The 21,400-nt window shown below is 44.3% G+C and overlaps 1 protein-coding gene across 1 annotated transcript in view; it reads left to right on the top strand.

Moving 5' to 3' along the window:
- The window catches only part of LOC311131293 (voltage-dependent R-type calcium channel subunit alpha-1E-like), a gene marked incomplete at both ends in the record, with an annotated part of 137,178 nt that overhangs the window by 71,920 nt on the left and 43,858 nt on the right, over positions 1 to 21,400 (top strand). The window contains 3 exons of the mRNA XM_084164190.1: positions 3,815 to 3,918; positions 4,516 to 4,674; positions 7,487 to 7,677. Of these exons, the coding sequence (XP_084020316.1) occupies positions 3,815 to 3,918; positions 4,516 to 4,674; positions 7,487 to 7,677 (454 nt within the window). The remainder of the gene's footprint in view (positions 1 to 3,814; positions 3,919 to 4,515; positions 4,675 to 7,486; positions 7,678 to 21,400) is intronic.

The raw sequence follows: 21,400 nt of genomic DNA, 5'->3' as shown, positions 1-21,400 counted from the left end.
CCGTACTTCCGCCATGAACTCCTCCAGACTGAGGCAGACGGCGGACTGTTGCTCCCACACCACCGTAGACCAGGCGTGTGCCCTCCCGGACATTAGCGTTATGATGTACGCTATCCTCGAGCGGTCCGAGGGGAACGAAGAAGGCTGCAGCTAGAAGACGAGGGAGCACTGGGAGAGAAAGGCCCGGCAGGTTCCAGAATCTTCAGCGTAACGCTCCGGAGGAGGTAAGCGGGGTTCTCGGGACACTGGGGTAGGCTGGGAAGAAGCGCCGCTGGTGGCGGGGTTGCTGAGAGTCTGGGGAATTACTGGTGTGAGTTGCTGCCTTGTAGGGAATCCGCGGAATTGCTCCAGCAATGTATCGAATGCCTGGTCATGGTGTTCCGCCAGGGTATGGAGTCCCTCCATAAGGCATTGCAGTAACTCCTTGTGTCTTCCAATGGTGGCTCCTTGCTGGGAGACAGCATTGTGGAGCTGGTCTGAGTCTGCTGGGTCAGTCATGGCCAGTTCGTACTATCAGAACTCAGGATAAGACCCAGATGCAGACAGCTAGAATCACATATATTTATTGACCAAACAGGGGGCAGGCAAAAGACAGGTCAAGGGCAGGCAGAGGTCCGTAATCCAGGGCAGAGTCAGTAAGGTACAGAACGGCAGGCAGGCTCGGGGTCAGGGCAGGCAGAGGTTCATAATCGGGTCAGAGTCAGGCAGGTACAGAATGGCAGGTAGGCTCGGGGTCAGGGCAGGCAGAATGGTCAGAACAGGGGAAACTAGGAAATAGAAACTTGAGAAAACAGGAAGACGGGAAAGCACGCTGGTAAGTCCTGACAAGACAAGATTAACTGGCAACAGACAAACGGAGAACACAGGAATACATGCACAGGGGACAATGGGGAAGATGGGCGACACCTGGAGGAGGGTGGAGACAAGCACAAAGACAGGTGAAACCAATCAGTGTGTGACACAAGGGGCGCTATAATTTTTTTAATATATATTATTTTTGACGCACAAAACAATTTAGGCAACAGGGATCTTGATCCAGGAGCGGATTGAATGTCTCTAGTCTGGGTACCAGTCTTTTTAGCTAACATTCTACTCCTTGCCACTCCATGTCATTGCCAAAGAGACTGGCATTTCGGCAATCTCAATATGCAGCTGGATTTATGGCGGAGTTGCTCATTGGTTGTTGGAAATAACATTCATATTTTCCATGACAACATGTGGAGCCTCGAAAATAGAAAATAGAATTAGAACAAAAACAAACATTTAACTGTTAGCTAGGAAAGTTATTATATTTTGAGGCTTAAAATCAAAGCAAAGAGGTTTTGTGGTTGGAAATGCAGTATGTATTTAGTTTGAGAATTTAGACGTGAGTTAGCAACTTTTGACAGACTGGTTTCGTCTGTACAAACAAAAAACTGTTGCTTAGCAAACGGTATTGAAAATCATACCGTCAGTATTTCAAAATACCCCGGTATACGGTGTAAACAGTATATTGCCCAAGCTTAACATAGATGTTCTCTTTGTACTTTATTTATGCCTTCTGTTGAATGGGACTCGACGGCTACACATCTACTGTAACTATGTATCATCAAGCTCATGTACCTAGCCTACACATGTGTCTGCCCAGTGGCCACTCTCTCTGTCCACTAATATAGACCAGACCAGAGTACAGCTCACCTGGCTAGCTCCTCACAAATCACAAGGGTGTCTGCCTGAGCAGGAAGTCCATCAGCAGAATAAATGGGGATTACATTTTTAGCTCCTAGATCCCCCAGTCTCCATAACAACTAAAGAGCAGCCCAGACTTGGTAATGATTTGGAGAAGGGGAGGAGGCTCAAGTGTGTCTGTGCTCAGCTCATCCTAGATGGAATAATAGCATTTCTGTCTCTGTATGGATGTGCTATTTTAAAATCTCTCTCAAGTCTTAATTAAAATGGCTGACACCCCAGTGTCCTGACACCCCAGATGTGACTAATCTTCACCACAAAAAAAAGAGCTGCAGCTATTCTTTTCAGGCTATAATTGGATCTGTGCCATATTCAATATACTCTGTATTATTTCTGTGTAACACTGTGTTAACAGAAAATGACAAAACAGTGATATAACAATTTGCTAATGTTGAAAAAAGTACCCCCTTCTTTGTTGTTTGAAGACACATCATCTGCAGCCGCACATCATTGAATCTCTGTATCTCTGAATTCAGACTCAGGTTGTTACTTTGAAATGTGTTCCTGGAACGAAGCCTTAGCATCTCTCTCCAGTAAGTCCTGCTTGCTGTGTTAAGAGCGGTCACAGACTACACAATAATGGCGTCCTGTCGGATCTGGACAGAGAGAGGTGAAGGGCAGAAATTAATGAGGGAGAAAACAGTGAGAGGGGTGACCACGGGTTGTCTATCACTCCCATTATAGTGTGAAGTGAGCCGCGCAGGAAGTGTATTTAGAGAGAGAGTGGTGAGGAGAAAACGGGGGAGGGTGATTTGAATCCCCCTGAGTGTGCACAGCAGCCTAGTGCCACTAACACGTGGAGGAGAGGAGGGAAGGAGTGATGGAGGAGAAAAGGACCAGGGGCCAGGCCTGGGAGTACACAGTAAACACATAGACCTCCCTTCCATATCTCTCTTCTACCTGCTGCGCTGTATCTCCAATGAGTTCCCTCCTATTAAGAGGCGCATCAGAGAAAGGACAACATTTGCATTTTATAATGAGCTGCTTCACATGTGTTCCAGGTAGTTGCTGATGGGTCCTTACTCACAGTCTGTGGACTGCACCATTTTATCCAGGGGGCTGAAACTCTATGCCCACTGCTAAAAGTATTGAAACTCAGTGATCTTGTTTTCATTCAGAGTTTTAGTATGTAAGCCACAGCAAGAATACGATTCAATAATACATGTATCTATTTAACAGCTTACAGCGTACTAGCCTGAAGGTACATTGCCTTGATGGAGCTGCAGTCTTCATTTCATTAATAGAATTTGTCAGTGCCTTCCTCCTACGCAGTGCAGCCAAAATGAAGACTTGTTTTCTCCTGCATTCACTGCCTGGTGTAGACCCTCACACTCCGTATTATTTGTGTCTGCGTGCATGCACATGTGTGTGCCTTTCACAAACAAGAACCAGTGAAACCAGATTGCTTGAACCCTAGTACCCCCTTCCCCTCCCTGCTGCTCCTGAACCTTCTGACTGGGTCACATCTATAATGGCTGGTCTCATTTTACTCCAGTCTGATGGGAAAACATAACTATTGTGGTTAGCTGCACACATGTGACAGATGACTTAGATGATAAGACCCAGAGATGAAGTGCTAGGATAGATGCTGAGTGTTAGCTAAACAGAGTAGGAGCAGAATTACACTAATGGACCGTTTCGTTGCAATATTGATCTGTCAATCATGTGTGTTGAGTCTTGACCAATGCTATTTCATTGTTTTAAAATCAGGAATTTTCTAAGATTCAAGTATTACCCATGAGGAATACCCATGAATAGTCTTGAGTGTAGACCAATTTTAAGCTGTAAAAGATAATAGCCTTGAAAGACTGTTTCGTGTTGTTTTGAGACAATTTTGTGCTAATAGCATTGCGTAGGTACATAGTTTAATTAGAGATAATCAGACTGTGTTATGATGAAGTGTCATGTCTTCCTGGGGAGCTGATGTGATGAATACACCGCCAACAAGTACTTTATCTGGAGGCACCAGTGCCAATACATTGACATATTACATTCAGACCACTCTTTGAAATATTAATGGAATATTAACGGTGTATAACTGATTTAATAATAATCTCTGTGTTGTGTGTTGTGTGTGTATATGCAGGATTCTGGCCACAGCGGGAGCTCACATGAACATCCCAGTGGACCTGCGGACCTTGCGGGCCGTCCGCGTGCTCAGACCCCTCAAACTTGTCTCTGGAATCCCAAGTGAGTAGCTTACACCACCAGATGTACTGGGTGTCCATGGATCTGCTCTGCCTATCTAAATCTATACCAGTGGAGGCTGGTGGGAGGAACTAAAGGAGGATGGGCTCATTATAATGGCTGGAATGGAATAAATGGAAGAGTCAAACATGTGGTTTCCATATTTGTTTGATGTGTTTGATACCATTCCATTTATTCCATTCCAGCCATTAGGATGAGCCCATCCTCCTAAAGCTCTTCCCACCAGCCTCCACTGATCTATACAGTACACATATAGGTATCTGCACTGGTTCTGCTGGTGTTTGCTGGACCCCTGTCTAACCTCATTTTGGAGTCTGTAAAGTTAGTCCCTAATTAGTTCTTTTGTTGGCAGACCATATCTGAGCAGCAAGCAGATGCAGTAGCGTCACACTCCCAAAAGGAGGACAGGCAACAATGTCTTAGGGGGACTGTTGTGTTAGCCAAAGTGAGAGTGCTGACAGTATCTCCTTGAAGTGGTTCCCACACTTACCATCTATAATTATTTTGTGCTGTGTATCATTGTTGGCACTTACGACACATGACGGTTGTCTCTCTCTCTATCTTTCTGTGTGTGACCAGGCCTGCAGATAGTCCTGAAATCCATCATGAAAGCCATGGTGCCGCTGCTCCAGATCGGCCTGCTGCTCTTCTTCGCCATTCTTATGTTTGCCATCATCGGCCTGGAGTTCTACAGCGGGAAGCTCCACAACACCTGTCTGCCCATGCCCAATATCCTGGGTAAGACAGAATATGCGTCCCAAATAGCCACCCTATTCCTTTTGTAGTGCACTACTTTTGACCAGGGAATAGATAGGGTATAGAGTACCTTTGGGACATACCCAGACAGAGAAAGGGCACTTTGAGCTCTAAGCCTTAAAGAGATGCCATCAAGTCTACAATAATCCAGGACCACACTGCTCTGCATATCAATTCGGGTTGGTTCTGTAGCAGTTGGTGTCCCTTTATGAGGTTGAATCTGTTGTATTCAGTGTATTTATACCTTTACTTTGCTTATAGCCTATGCTTGCATTGAACACCTAGCTACATTTAATATTTTTAAACACCAACAGTACGTTAGTATCGTGCTGTGATCCTTAGCTCTGTTACATGTAAACATGTAGGATAAGTCATCATAAACATCCTTCAAGCTGATCATTTATCAGCAAGCTTATACTGCGCCTACACAACAAGTGGATTATTATTTTCTGTGAGGCTTCCTCAGCTGTAACGAAAGACTATACAAACGTCCTGGGAGTGCTCTCTGTCAGTGGTCAGGCTGACAATAGCTGTGTTACACAACAGACCTGAAACACACAGTACCAATCCTGGCTGCACCTGTAAATGTAACCACAGCCAACATGACTGACTAGGTAATTAAACCCCACAATATAGCAGCTCAATACCTCAACTAATTGTAAAGTCGTAGATGTTATTGCCTCGCTGCATGGATCATGTTATAGTAAAGTGGGTTACACAGTTCTATTCACACAGATGTTTATCTCCTGAACAGAATTTGTTATTCAGGTAGTGTGGGCTTTTAACAAGCTTACTGGGGGATTTGTTCCTTCAGTTTTTCACATGATAGGAATTTCGTTGTCACAGATAGAGAAGATGATGAAATTAGATGTCCTCTCAAAATGTCATCTTTAAAACAGATTGTCCTTACCTTCAGCTTATCTTTTGTTGAAGGTTCAATATCACTCACAGTTTGACTTGGTTATGAAAATGTCCTATGATGTCTTCCATTGACAGAGTGTAGGGTGTTCACTCACTGCTGTACAATGTAGAGAAAAATGGGGCAATTCAAGAGGGTGCCACGAAATGAATGTCAAAACATAGATGTCTTTGCCCTATGTCATTATAAATTACATATAATTAATCATTAGATTGTTCTCTACAATATTATAACCGTAATAGACTTGTACTTGACAGTTTTGATGAAATAAGAACGTTCATTTGCTGTGATCGTTGCTAGTTTAGACTGCGCTGTTTCCACTGGTTGGACCGATCAAAATCAACTTGATACCTTCATCATTTCACCTCCAGATCCTTGGCTTTCATTGCCTATATTGGTGATCAATCTACGTTGAGAGGGGCTGTTTCTATGGCGATTTAAAGGGAAAGACTCAGAAATGCACAGTGAAAACAGGAACAGATTGTCTTCGCGGATGGTGGATATAGAAATGTAGTCTGTTAACTTTGTAAATAAATATATATTTAGTCCCTATTTAGTTTTGTATTCAGTGGATTTCATTTAGAAAAAGCCCATGTTTTCACTCACGAACCTGTAGCCACTAGTTAGCTTGTCAGTTGATGTTCGAAGTTAGCTCCGTTCTGCCGCGTAGCAGCACCACAGAGTTCTATTGAGCAGTGACCACTTTTTGATCATGCCTGTGATGACATTCCATTCCCTCTAATCATGCTAAATTCTCAGAGCAAATCATCTGTAAATTTTTAACTACACAGTATTGTAAGGGTTGGTGTGAGGTGTGACCCAGGTGCGGTGTAGGAAAGACAGTAGGCAGAGATGGTGAAACAAGGATCATTACTGGTGGTCCCAAAACCAGGATACAAAATAACGGAGGAGCAAATTGGTCTCCAAAAACAGGCTGACAGCAAACATACGAGATACTAACTATGACTGAAAACAACAATGAAACAGGGAGAACATATACGTCTCGCGATCAGACACTGATTAGTACTGTTTGGCATCGAGAACTAGCAGAGAAAACAGAGCAAGGGAACACAGGGAAGTGAGGGCATAAATACACAGGTGAACAGGTAGACACAGGTGACACCAATAAGATAATGATTAGTCCAGACTGTGAATGAGGAGGTGCCTAAGGTTGTCGGAGGATGACACCTAGTGGGTCGCTCCAGAACTGCGACCCCCTCCTGTTACACAGTATAAGGAAGAGACATGGGGTTTGGACTATTGTTTTCTATTGAATGGACATATTTATATAAACCTTGAATTAATTAATCATTTTATGGGTGAACACACTACAGACTGTCTCAGTTGTTTGCTATAGTAAAGAGTTATATATCATACATTCTAGTATTCCTTTACTACAGTACCCAATATACTGTTATGTTTCAGATGATGTCATCATAAAGGTTATGTGGGGATCACACTGTATGAGGGGACCTTATTTACCCCCTATTGGCTTTAGAGTGCTGATTTATTATAATCACACATTGCACAAATCAAATAGCATATTATTAGCGTCATCTTTCACAAGGGTTCAGGAAAGGACTTTCACACAGAGAGCTGCTGCTGCTCACTTCATTGATCGAGTCATGCATTACATTATAATCATCATATTTTGCTACTTATTCATCTCCAGTAGACGCAAGTAATTTCTCAGAATTGAGACATTTCTCTGAAGTCATCCCATCTCTCATGGGAAAAACACGTTTAGTTAGACTGATTTCTGTATTGCATCCTTTAAAACAATATTTAACCTAGCCTACAGATCCTTTAGTGGACTCTGACTATGGACAATATGAACCAGTTGAGGAAGTTTATTCTCTCTTGTCCCTCTGCCAGAGAATGAGACGGTGGACAAGTCTGAGTCAGAGTTCCCGTGTGGGGTGAGGAAGTGCCCTGACAAGTACGCCTGCCGTGACACCTGGATCGGCCCCAACGATGGCATCACCCAGTTTGATAACATCCTGTTTGCTGTGCTCACCGTCTTCCAGTGCATCACCATGGAGGGCTGGACCACCGTGCTCTACAATGTGAGTCATGCCTGCTTCTGTCCTAGATGAGGGAAAAATAAGCCTATTATTTGACCTGGTTATGTATTCCTTTGATATACCTCTCTTAACCCTAGCTAGCTGTTTTTACATGTCATTACTAAAGCTGTCAGATATTTGTTGTGAGATGCACTCAAACATCCCTTACAGCTTCCCTGTTCTGTGATTGTGAACACAATTGATTACACACTGTACCTGAGGAATGATTTAAGCATTACACAATGATAAACAAACACACCATTTAGGCTGCGTTTACACAGGCAGTCCAATTCTGATCTTTTGCCCAGTTGGTTTTTTAGGGGGTAGATCAGCTTTAATATTGTAGATAGATTGTGGCTTCTATCAATGTAATTGTCTGCATCATTTCCAATCCCCCATATATTTTTGGGTAAATATATATATATTTTTAGATATTTTCCTTCTTTATTATTTTCCCCTAACCCTATCATCCCTCCCCTAAAGTTTTAATGTCACATGCACAAGTACAGTGAAATGCCTTTCTTGCAAACTCAAAACCCAACAATGTAATATTCAATAACAATGTATTACTAGAAACAAATACACAAGAAAGTAAGTAAGTATGCATACGATATACAGGAAATATTTAAAAAGTCAGTTCCAATAACATATTTACATGTGCAGGGATACTGGAGTGATGGAGGTGGATATGTACAAAATAGGGGTAAGGGGACTAGCCAACAGGATATAAGATAAACAGAGTAGCAGCAGCTTGTATGTGAGTGGGTGTGCGGGTGCTTAGAGTCAATATAAATGTATGTGCATATTATGTGTGAGTGAGTAAATGATGGATTGAGTGTTTGTGTGTGCGTTGGAGTGACAGTGTGTGTGTGTGTGTGTGTGTGTGTAGGGCCCTGTTAGTGTGCATAGAGACAGTGCAAAGATTGAAATAAAAGGTCAATAAAGATACAAGGTAAACTCAGATAGTCCATGTAGCTATTTTGTTAGCTATTTATCAGTCGTATTGCTTGGGGATAGAAGCTGTTCAAGAGCCTGTTGGTGTCAGACTTGATGCACCGGTACCTCTTGCCATGCGGAAGCAGAGAAAATAGTCTATGGCTTGGGTGGTTGGAGTCTGACGATTTTCCGTGCCTTCTTTTCACACCACTTGATTCAGAGGTCCTGGATGGCAGGGAGCTCGGTCCCAGTGATGTACTGAGCTGTCCGCCCAATCCTCTGTAGGTCCATGCGATCGAGGGCGGTGGTAATGCCATACCAAGCAGTGATGCAGTCAGCCAATATGCTCTCAATGGTACAGCTGTAGAACCTTTTCAGGATTTGAGGGCCCATGCCAAACTTTTTCAACCTCCTGAGGGGGAAGAGGCACTGTCGTTCCTTCTTCACGACCCTGCGTGTATGTTTGGACCATTTGATGTCTACCTGCTCCACTGCCGCCCCGTCGATGTGGATGGGGGCGTGCTCGCCCCCCGTTTCCTGTAGTCCACGATCAGTTCCTTGGTCTTGCTGACGTTGAGGGAGAGGTTGTTGCTCCGTCACCACACTGCCAGGTCACTGACCTCCTCCCTGTAGGCTGACTCATCGTCGCCGGTGATCAGGCCTACCACCGTCGTGTCGTCAGCGAACTTGAGCTGAGCTGTAGTCAATTAACAGCATTCTCACATAGGTATTCCTCTTATCTAGGTGGGTGAGGGCAGTGTGGAGAGCAATTGAGATTGCATCGTCTATGGATCTGTTGGGGTGGTATGCAAATTGGAGTGGGTCTAGGGTGGCGGAGTTAATGTGTGCCATAACCAGCCTCTCAAAACACTTAATTACATTTACATTACATTTTAGTCATTTAGCAGACGCTCTTATCCAGAGCGACTTACAGTTAGTGAATACATATTTTTTTATATATACTGGCCCCCCGTGGGAATCGAACCCACAACCCTGGCGTTGCAAACGCCATGCTCTATCAACTGAGCTACATCCCTGCCGGCCATTCCCTCCCCTACCCTGGACGACGCTGGGCCAATTGTACGCCGCCCATGAGTCTCCCGGTCACGGCCGGCTGCGACAGAGCCTGGATTCGAACCAGTCTCTAGTGGCACAGTTAGCACTGCGATGCAGTGCCTTAGACCACTGCGCCACTCAGGAGTAATGATTACAGAAGTGAGTGCTACAGGGTGGTAGTCATTGTGGCATGAAGCCTTAGAGTTCTTAGGAACAGGAATGATTGTGGTCATCTTAAAACATGTGGGGATTACAGAATGGGACAAGGAGAGGTTGAAAATTACTGTGAATATGCCTGCCAGCTGTTCTGCTCATGCTCTGAGAACGCGCCCTGGAATACCGTCGGGGCCCTCGGCCTTGTGGGTCTTGACCTGATTAAAGACCCTTCTCATGTCGGCCTCGGAGAGCGAGATCATCTAATCCTCTGGGTTGGTGACGGCCCTTACACCAATGTTGTTGTTGTCAAAGCATGCATAAAATGCGTTGAGTTCGTCTGGTAGTGAGGCATCGTTGGGCAGATCATGGTTGGGTCTACTTTTGCAATCCGTAATGGACTATAGCCCCTGCCACATGTGGCGGGCGTTGGAGCCTGTGTAATATGATTCCACCTTATTCCTATATTGTCCTTTTGCTCGTTTGATGACTCTGCGGAGGTCAAAGCTTACTTATTCCTGTTCTCGGCCGTAGCCTCAGGGTTTTCTACGATAGCTCTGTGTGCGGTAGCCCTGTTCTTTAGTTTAGCGCCAGCCTCTGTGTTAATTCAGGGCTTTTGATTGAGAAAGCAGCAAACCCTCACCGTGGGTACAACGTCGCCGATGCATTTTCTAATGTAGCCGGTGACGGAGATGGCTAACTCGTCAATGTTATCGGCGGAGTCTCGAAACATATTCCAATCAGCATGTGCAAAGCAGTCCTGTGGCTTAGCCTCTGATTCTGGTGACCATTCATAAACGGAGTGAATCGCGGGTACTTCTTGTTTCAGCTTCTGCTTGTAAACAGGAAGCAAGAGTACGGAGTTATGATCTGATTTGTCGAATGGCGAACAAGAGAGGGCCTTGTATGCTTGTTTGTAGGTAGAATAGCAGTGGTCTAGGACTTTATCGCCCCTAGTGGTGTCGGAGAGGTGTTGATGGAAGTTGGGTATCACGTGTCTTAGTGATGCCAAATTAAAATCGCCACCAACCAGAAAGGCAGCCTCTGGGTGTAAAAGCCGGAATTGGGGTAAGTAACTGCCGATCTGATGTTCAAGAGTTCTTGTCTGATGTAAGTAGCGGATACGTGTAGCTTCAGCTTCACGCTTCTTGGTCTTGTAGAAATTCAACCATTTGCAACATCCGGCTTATACCGTAGTATGCTTGGTCTTCCTTTGGTAATGGAGTTGTAGTTTTAAACCATTTTGTAACTTTTAGCTCACGCTTCATGTCTGCTGGTCTTTACCGCTAGGCCCTCTTCCACACTTAGCCGGGCATCGATGGTGGAGGACAGATACAGTATTTGCTCATCGACGTCTGCAAACGGGCAGTGGCCAGACTCAGCATTGAGTGACCCAAACCCGTGGGGGGTGGCAGTGCAGAGAGGGACTGGTACGACGGGAGGAAACTCCCCTCGCACCGTCCCAGGCAAGCAACTCCTCCCAGCCATCCCAGCTTGCGTGGCAGAAGCCAAATGTAACTGGGACAAACCATTGACCAAACCAGACTTTTTGCCAACATGAATGTCAAAGTCATGGAAGAGCTGGGTCTTGGCAAGCCACCAGTGGTCGAGTCGTCACTGGCCAACCACCTCAACCCCAGAGCCTCATCGCTGACAGGCACTTCCTTCCCTGGTAATGTTACAACCCTGCTGCTGGTCTACCAATACGCTTTGATGCTACTGGATAAATGTATCTTCGCATCGTACAAAACGTGGACTGCCCGCTGTTCTTTGCACTAGCAGGAGACACACCATTGGGGGTGGACGCGCTGGCACACGCTTGGCCGAGGGTGCTGCTTTACGCTTTTCCTCCTCTAACCCTCATACTACCCAATCTACTCAAAGTGAGGAAATAAGGCTCATTCCTCATCTTGGTAGCCCCTCGATGGCCAGGCTGTACGACAAGCCCTGGCAACTCCCGTTACGCAGGGATCTTCTGACCCAAGCGAACTGAGAGATTTTCCACTCTCACCCGGACACCATGGCCCTCTGGGCCTGGCCTGTGAGAGGTTAAATCTGGATGCAAGTCATTGAGACTATCCAGAGTGCCAGGCAATGTTCCCTCAAAAAAAATTCAGCCCTGAGCAAATTTCAGGTCTGCTGAATGCAAACTTGAACGTTGTGAAAATTCTGTGCAACTTCCAGGGCGCTTTTACTGTGAACACTGAGGCTGTACCCGCTTTAAGTTACAGTTTTAACAGTGGCCAAGTAGGCTACTGTGGCTATATTATCATAATGTAGGCCTACCAGAGTGGCCTACTATCAAAAACAATGGAGAAAATGCATCCCATAACATTTTAACATGGAAATAGCTGTTCTATCGTTCAGCCTACAGTAGCAGCCAATGTGTGGTGTTCAATATAGGCCTACATTCCATAAGACTTTTGAAAAAAACACACAGGGCTTGTCTCGGGGCTGCTGTGCGGTCACGCACAGCTTGGAGGGAACGTTTGTGCCAGAGCCCCTTCTAAACGCTCACTGTATAGAAATAAGGGGTGCGTTTTTGAGAAACGGTATGACCAAAAACAGATCATTCCTTACCAATGCTCTGTATCTGAGGTTTTATGCTTTTTGTAGGACTGCAAAGTGAGTGAGTGAGCTGCATGAACTGTCAGTTCACCATTCGTGCCTACAGTTTGTCCCAGGTTTTTCCAAGATTTCCTTGATGCCCAACCCTGCCTTTATGCCTAACGTCAGCGACGATTACAATTGAGCTTTCCACCCACCGCCCTTCATTTCATAATATCAGAGAACTGGGGTAACGAAAGTAACCTTGAGTTTTACTCAATGATCTGGGCTTTCTGCTCAGTGCAGCTGATTGGTTTCTGATTAGAGTCCTGGAAGCTAATATGAGATTCTGATTCCATTCTCTTTCTCCCTCAGATTCAACTAGCAATATGAAGTGACTGAGATGACGTTGTTGACACTGCAGAGAGTTGTGATGATTCTTGCATGTCTGACAGCTGCTTCATACCTTTTGATTTCCATTTCATTACACATTCTCTTGGGACTCTGAGGGATAAGAATACTGTCCTATATATAGCACACTGTTACTCTCCCCACCTGATGCTGCCAAATGACAGCCAACAGTTATCCATATTACAGTATACGTAACATAACACTGCCTCGATATTATACTATACCTGGATTCACTATGCAAAGGGACAGCCGCTGTACTAGGAGGAGCAGTTGTATTAGTGTGTCAAGTTTAATGGTTAACTCCCCCTGTCCTCCATCCATAGATTTGTCAGCAGCATACCACACTGCATCCCACTGTTGGCTTGCCTCTGAAACTAAGCAGGGTTGGTCCTGGTCGGTCCCTGGATGGGAGACCAGATGCTGCTGAAAGTGGTGTTGGAGGGCCAGTAGAAGGCACTCTTTCCTTTGGTCTAAATCTTTTTATATCCCAATCCCCCAGGGCAGTGATTGGGGACATTGCCCAGTGTAGGGTGCCGTCTTTTGGATGGGACGTTAAATGTGTGTCCTGACTCTCTGTGGTCACTAAAGATCCCTTGACACTTATCGTAAGTGTAGGGGTGTTAACCCTGATGTCCTGGCTAAATTCCCAATCTGGCCCTCATACCATCATGGCCACCTAATCATCCCCAGCTTCCAATTGGCTCATTCCTCCCCCACTCCTCTCCCATGTAACTATTCCAAAGGTCGTTGCTGTAAATGAGAATGTTTTCTCAGTCAATCTGACCTGGTAAAATAATGGTAAAATAAAGTTTTAAAAAATCACATTCTGTCTGACGGAAATGATGTCACTGAGCGTTTCCTCAGAACATCCCCCAGGTCCAAACCACCAGTACCTGGCTGGCTGGTGTTATGTTGCGGCATGCAGCGTCTATTTCAGGAGGGGTGCAGACAGACAGTGCAGTAATTCCCTAATCTGCCCAACTCAAGCAAACTCAATCATGTTCGCTCTTCTCCCTCCCTCGGCAAGCTGAATCAATTCTCATCATTAAAGATGGAATCCGCAGTAGAGGGAAACAGCACCCCTGGCAGCCCCACAAGCGTTGTTATTGTCTTTGTTGCCGAGCTGAGGAGCGTCACGCACAGTGGCGATTTTAGCACGTAAATCTTGGTGGGCCAAACTCAAAAACATTTTTATTAGATGCATGCCAGCAAAGCCACTACACAACACAACATAACACTAAACAATACATGTGGTGACAAACGATGCCCACAAACTGTTAGGGCCTACATAAAGCTGTCCCAACAGCAGAGTCCCAACAGCAGTCCCAACACCTTACCACTGCTACACCTGGCTATCTATCAGCGGAGCCTTGTCTGGCATCGAAACAGTTCATTCAGCCTCATTTACTGCCTTTTAAAAAAACATAGCTGATATGGCTGAATTGCTTAAACAAATGTGGTTTCTACTGTTGAGATGTACAAACTATGGCGTAAGGGGACGACGAGCGGATAAGAGGCAATCCGTAATTTCGATTAAGATATTAATGAGCGAGCTAGGATGGACATAGTCAATATAACTATTTGTTCTGCACTTTTGAAATGTACAGCGGCAGAATTCAGAACATGGGCCGTCCTTACAAGTCAGAACCGTAGGATAAATAAAGGGGCCATATAAGCAAACAATGAAAGCTCTTACAATATTTGATGATTACATTTCTCTAAAACAGGCTATAGGCTACATGTGCACCACCAAGTCAGAACAGTAGGCAAAATTATGAGAGGAAAAGGGACCAAATTATTAGTGTGAGGCACATGGGCTACTAACAGCTTACTACACAACATACACTTAGTATTACTTTCTTAGCTACAGTATACAGTGCCTTCGGAAAGTATTCAGACCCCTTGACTTTTTCCACATTTTGTTACGTTACAGCCTTACTCTAAATTGATTAAATATACTTTTTTTTCAGCAATCTACACACAATACCCCATAATGACAAAGCACAAACAGGTTTTCAGACATTTTCAGAAATACCTTATTTACAGAAGTATTCAGACCCTTTGCTATGAGACTCGAAATTGAGCTCAGGTGCATCCTGTTTTCACTGATCCTTGAGATGTTTCTACAACTTGATTGGAGTTCACTTGTGGTAAATTCAAATAATTGGACATGATTTGGAAAGGCACACACCTGTCTATATAAGGTCCCACAGTTGACAGTACATGTCAGAGCAAAAACCAAGCCATTAGGTCAAAGGAATTGTCCGTAGAGCTCCGAGACAGGATTGTGTCGAGGCACAGATCTGGAGAAGGGTACTAAAACATTTCTGCAGCATTGAAGGTCCCCAAGAACACAGTGGGCTCCATCATTCTAAAATACAAGAAGCATGGAACCACCAAGACTCTGCCTAGAGCTGGCCGCCAATCTGAGCAATCGGGGGAGAAGGGCCTTGGTCAGGGAGGTGACCAAGAACCCGATGGTCACTCTGACAGAGCTCTAGAGTTCCTCTGTGGAGATCGGAGAACCTTCCAGAAGGACAACCATCTCTGTAGCCACATGACAGCCCGCTTGGAGTTTGCCAAAAGGCACCTAAAGACTCTCAGACCATGAGAAACAAGATTCTCTGGTCTGATGAAACCAAGATTGAACTCTTTGATCTGAATGCCAAGCGTCACGTCTGGAGGAAACCTGGCACCATCCCTACGGTGAAGCATGGTGGTGGCAGCATCATGCTGTGGGGATGTTTTTCAGCGGCAGGGACTGGGAGACTAGCAGGGTCGAGACAAGAGATGAATGGAGCAAAGTACAGAGAGATCCTTGATGGAAACCTGCTCAGGACCTCAGACTGGGGCGAAGGTTCACCTTCCAACAGGACAACAACCCTAAGCACACATCCAAGACAACGGAGGAGTGGCTTCGGGAAAAGTCTCTGAATGTCCTTGAGTGGCCCAGCCAGAGCCCGGACTTGTACCCGATCTAACATCTCTGGAGAGACCTGAAAATAGTTGTGCAGCAACGCTCCCCATCCAACCTGGCAGACCTTGAGAGGATCTGCAGAGAAGAATGGGAGAAACTCCCCAAATACAGGTGTGCCAAGCTTGTAGCCTCATACCCAAGAAGACTCGATGCTGTAATCGCTGCCAAAGGTGCTTCAACAAAGTACTGACTATTTATGTAAATGTCATATTTCTGTTATTAATTTTTTATAAATGATCAAAAACAAAAACAAAAACTGTTTTTGCTTTGTCATTATGGGGTATTGTGTGTAGATTGATGAGGGGAAAAAACAATGTAATACATTTTAGAATAAGGCTGTAACGTAACAATGTGGAAAAAGTCAAGGGGTCTGAATACTTTCCGAAGGCACTGTACATATCTCCCTGGCATATTACATCATTGGCTCGTCAGGCTTCCACGCCTTAGCTGGCTCGAGAGGTTTCCTTTTCTCAGTTGGTTCGGCAGGCTCCCATCCCAAGTCATGCCTCAGCCGGCTCGTCGGGCTCCCACGCCTCAGCCGGTTCATCAGGCTCACATCCCACGCCTCAGCCGACTCGTCAGGTTTCCATGCCTCAGCCAGCTCGTCACACTTCCATGCCTCAGCCAGCTCGTCAGGTTTCCATGCCTCGGCCGGCTCATCAGGCTTCCACGCCTCGGCCGGCTCGTCAGGCTTTCACATCTCGGCCGGCCCATCAGGCTCGACAGGTTCCCGCGCCTCAGCCGGCTCGTCCGGCTCCCATGCCTCGGCCAGCCCATCAGGCTCACCCAGGTGGAACGTCGGGTGGCGTCCCTAGAGTGGGGGGTGCTGTCACGCCTGCTCCCTCTCCCCCTCCCTGGCGCTCGAGGGCACCAGGCTGCCCATCTTTACGTACACCTGTTACCATCATTACACGCATCAGCGCTCATTGGACTCACCTGGACTTTGTTGATTGCACCTTCTATATCTGTCTGTTCCCCAGTTTGATCCCTGTGTCTGCATTGATGTTGTTTCGTTTCCCCTCTCCAGACGCTGTCCGTGTTTTGTTCCTTGTCATTTATTTATTAAATCATCACCCTGTACTTGCTTCCCGTCTCTCAGCGTCTGTCGAACCGAGATCGTTACAATTGTTGAAAATGAAAATACTTTACTCTGGATTGTAGTATCTGAACAATTTATAGCTTTGGCTGAGGTTTTCATATGGTTGGTTAAATGAACTCTACTTTGCTGAAACATCTGGAAAGCATTACTATAGGGCCCCCCTGAAATAGAGAACATTTGGATATGTGGAGGCCAGGGATTGGTCTATTCAAAACACCCATCTTATGTTACATAGGATATATACCAGGTTTTGAACAAAGGACGGGAAGAGCTATCATATTTGAGATTGGGTTTCGTGGCTCTCCAGACTCTGCAGAAGTCTGTAAATTGATGCTGTAATCTATGATGTAATAAAAGTTATAATCAAGTACAGTGTCAGCGGATTCCTTGTCAACACAGCATTGCAGCATGTTCGGCCACCACAGGATAACATGCTTGCCATATGCTACACAATCTCTGAAAACCACTGTTCTCACCAGGGGAATCATACGGTTTAGATCATAGATACCCTGGGATTGAGATTCACGGAAAGATTATCCTAACACATCTTTTGTAAGGTAGTGGAAAACACATTTAATTGATTTTGATTAAAGATTTCATTTTCACTGCTTGACTACCAGTGTAGCACAGTGTATGACAGGCCTACCCACAGAGCAAACAGTGGCTTGCGAAAGTATTCACCCCCCTTGGCATTTTCCCTATTTTGTTGCCTTACAACCTGGAATTTAAATGATTTACACAACGTGCCTACAATTTTGAAGATGCAAAATATTTTTTACTGTGAAACAAACAAGGAATAAGACCCCCCCATTCGTCAAGGCAAAACTGCTCCAGCTCCTTCAAGTTGGATGGGTTCCGCTGGTGTACAGCAATCTTTAAGTCATGCCACAGATTCTCAATTGGATTGAGGTCTGGGCTTTGACTAGGCCATTCCAAGACATTTAAATATTTCCCTTTAAACCACTCAAGTGGTGTTTTAGCAGTATGCTTAGAGTCATTGTCCTGCTGGAAGGTGAACCTCCGTCCCAGTCTCAAATCTCTGGAAGACTGAAACAGGTTTCCCTCAAGAATTTCCCTTTATTTAGCGCCATCCATCATTCCTTCAATTCTGACCAGTTTCCCAGTCCCTGCTGATGAAAAACATCCCCACAGCATGATGCTGCCACCACCATGCTTCACTGTGGGGATGGTGTTCTCGGGGTGATGAGAGGTGTTGGGTTTGCACCAGACATAGTGTTTTCCTTGATGGCCAAAAAGCTCAATTTTAGTCTCATCTGACCAGAGTACCTCCTTCCATATGTTTGGGGAGTCTTCCACGTGCCTTTTGGCAAACGTGTTTGCTTATTTTTTTCTTTAAGCAATGGCTTTTTCTGGCCACTCTTCTGTAAAACCCAGCTCTGTGGAGTGTACGGCTAAAAGTGGTCCTATGGACAGATACTCTAATCTCCGCTGTAGAGCTTTGCAGCTCCTTCAGGGTTATCTTTGGTCTCTTTGTTGCCTCTCTGATTAATGACCTCCTTGCCTGGTCTGTGAGTTTTGATGGGCGGCCCTCTCTTGGCAGGTTTGTTGTGGTGCCATATTCTTTCAATTTTTTTATAATGGATTTAATGGTGCTCCGTGGGATATTCAAAGTTCCTGATAATATTTTATAACCCAACCCTGATCTGTACTTCTCCACAACCTTGTCCCTGACCTGTTTGGAGAGCTCCTTGGTCTTCATGGTGCCGCTTGCTTGGTGGTACCCCTTGCTTAGTGGTGTTGCAGACTCTGGGGCCTTTCAGAACAGGTGTATATATACTGAGATCATGTGACACTTAGATTGCACTAATTATGTGACTTCTGAAGGTAATTGGTTGCACCAGATCTTATTTAGGGGCTTCATAGCAAAGGGGGTGAATACATATGCACGCACCACTTTTCCGTTATTTATTCTTTCGAATTTTTTGAAACAAGTTTTTTTTTTCATTTCACTTCACCAATTTGGACTATTTTGTGTATGTCCATTACATGAAATCCAAATAAAAATCAATTTATATTACAGGTTGTAATGCAACAAAATAGGAAAAACGCCAAAGGGGATGAATACTTCTGCAAGGCACTGTAGATGCCAGGCCATACTTTCTGCTCACTGCTTTCACAGCTCTTTATTTAAATAGATCGAGGCAGATGATTTTCTGCCGTGATTATATTATGTTGACTTACATTAAGGTGAATGGAATTTATTAAGGAATGAAGAGAGACAGTGGAGGGTAGATAATGAGAGTCTGTTCTGGTTAAAAGGGCTAGCAGACAAGAGAGTTTCTCTAATGCTGTTTCATATTCCTTTCTACAGGAATACACACACTGCATGCACATACACACACACTCAGTCAAACACATGTGCACATGAAGAGTTTATTTCCAAAACGCTACATCCACCAATTTTTCACATTTGGGTTTTTTCATCAGTAATGATTGCTTATGGGTTCCTTCATGTGTGTGTAAAATATTACTGCTTTCTTCGATTTTTAATTCATAGAATTTAGATGTGTATGAAAATGTGTTTTTTTTGCAAAACGCTATATATCCATTGTTTAGCTGGAATGGAATTTTTTCTTATCCAAAATATTTGACTCTGATATGTGGTTGTCTCACCTAGCTATCTTAAGATGAATGTACTTACTATAAATCGCCCTGGATGAGCATCTGCTGAATGACTAAAATTTCAAATGTAAATGTTTTAACTTTCAAGTTTTAATGTCACATGCACAAGAACAGTGTAATGACTTTCTTGCAAACTCAAAACCCAACAATGCAATGTATTACTAGGAAAAAAAACACATGAGAAATAAGAATAGGAAATAGGAAATATGAAATACACAATAAAGTAAGTAAGTAAGCATACTATATACTGAAAATATTTCAAAAGTCTGATCCAATACCATATTTACATGTGCAGGGATACTGGACTGATAGAGGTAGATATGTATAGGGGTAAGGGGACTGGGCAACAGGATATAAGATAAACAGTAGCAGCAGCTTGTATGTGAGTGGGTGTGCGTGTGTGTAGAGTCAATATAAATGTATGTGCATATTATGTGTGAGGGAGCAAATGATGGAGTGAGTGTTTGTGTGTGTGTTGGAGTGACAGTGTGTGTGTGTGTGTGTGTGTGTGTGTGTGTATAGGGCCCTGTGAGTGTGCATAGAGACAGTGCAAATATTGAAATAAAAGGTAAATAAAGATACAAGGTAAACTCCTTGTAGCTATTTTGTTAGCTATTTATCAGTCGTATTGCTTGGGGATAGAAGCTGTTCAAGAGCCTGTTGGTGTTGGACTTGATGGACCGGTACCTCTTGCTGTGCGGCAGCAGAGAAAATAGTCTATGGCTTGGGTGGTTGGGATTTTTGATGATTTTCCGGGCCTTCTTTTCACACCGCCTGATATAGAGGTCCTGGATGGCAGGGAGCTCGGCTCCAGTGATGTACTGAGCTGTCCGCCCAATCCTCTGTAGGTCCATGCGATCGAGGGCGGTGGTAATGCCATACCAAGCAGTGATGCAGCCAGTCAATATGCTCTCAATGGTACAGCTGTAGAATCTTTTCAGGATTTGTGGGACCATGCCAAACTTGTATTTCGTTTTTTACATATAAAGCTCATATTACTGGAATTATTTTTTTTTTTTACATGTTACAAATGTTGAATTTGTACATTTCTTTATAAACATTTTTGTTATTTGTTACATTTGACTGTGTAAAACCTAGCAGTACTACTTATTTCTCTAAGAGTGAAGTGGATATAGATAGAGCATTTTGCAAAAGAACATGATTATTTGTCTCTCTGAAATGAAACCATCAAGTGATAGATTTTAAACAAATATGTGTCTGTCATTAAACAACCCCATGCCATGATTAGATAGTGAAAAAACACACCATCTCTTTCATAATTTCTTTAAACAATAAAAGCTAATTTACTAACATTTCTGAAAATGGATATATAGCGTTTTGGAATGAAACTTTTCACATGTACACGTACACAGACTCTCAGTCAGTCAGTAAGTCACTCACAAACAAACCATTCCACCCACTTCATTGCAGTCTGCGAAAACAACGTTGAGTACAGATGCTGCTCTTTATTGTTTTCATTGCATTCTCTAATACAGAATCCACTTACTGCCATACAGGATCCACTCTCCCCTCTCATGTTGGCCCAGTACTAATCAATACTTCTGTTCTCTCTAGGATTGAGACACCAGCAGGCAGTTGCTGCCTCTCTGCTGCACACTATATCCTGCTGTTTTATTTAACGCAGATCAACTTGGTTTTCAGTTTCACATATATCCATTATGTTCCCCGAAGTCCAGATTCAAGTTACAGTGAAAACCGTTTATGAATCGTGGACAAAGGGAATTGTCACATGGAGGTAGAGAACAGAATAGGCCCCCTCATTAAGTTAATGAGACCTCTGTATAACTGTGAGACTGAGGATGTGTGTTTGAACTCGGTTACTTCCTGTAGTCAGTCAGCTAGCCTCTGCCTGACTCATTACTGACCGTGGTACAGCCTAATAG

Source organism: Coregonus lavaretus (assembly GCF_964263955.1).
Source record: "Coregonus lavaretus genome assembly, chromosome: 6".
NCBI lineage: Eukaryota > Metazoa > Chordata > Actinopteri > Salmoniformes > Salmonidae > Coregonus > Coregonus lavaretus.
The sequence above is the reverse complement of the archived record's forward strand: the minus strand, read 5'-3'. Positions and strand labels throughout refer to the sequence as shown.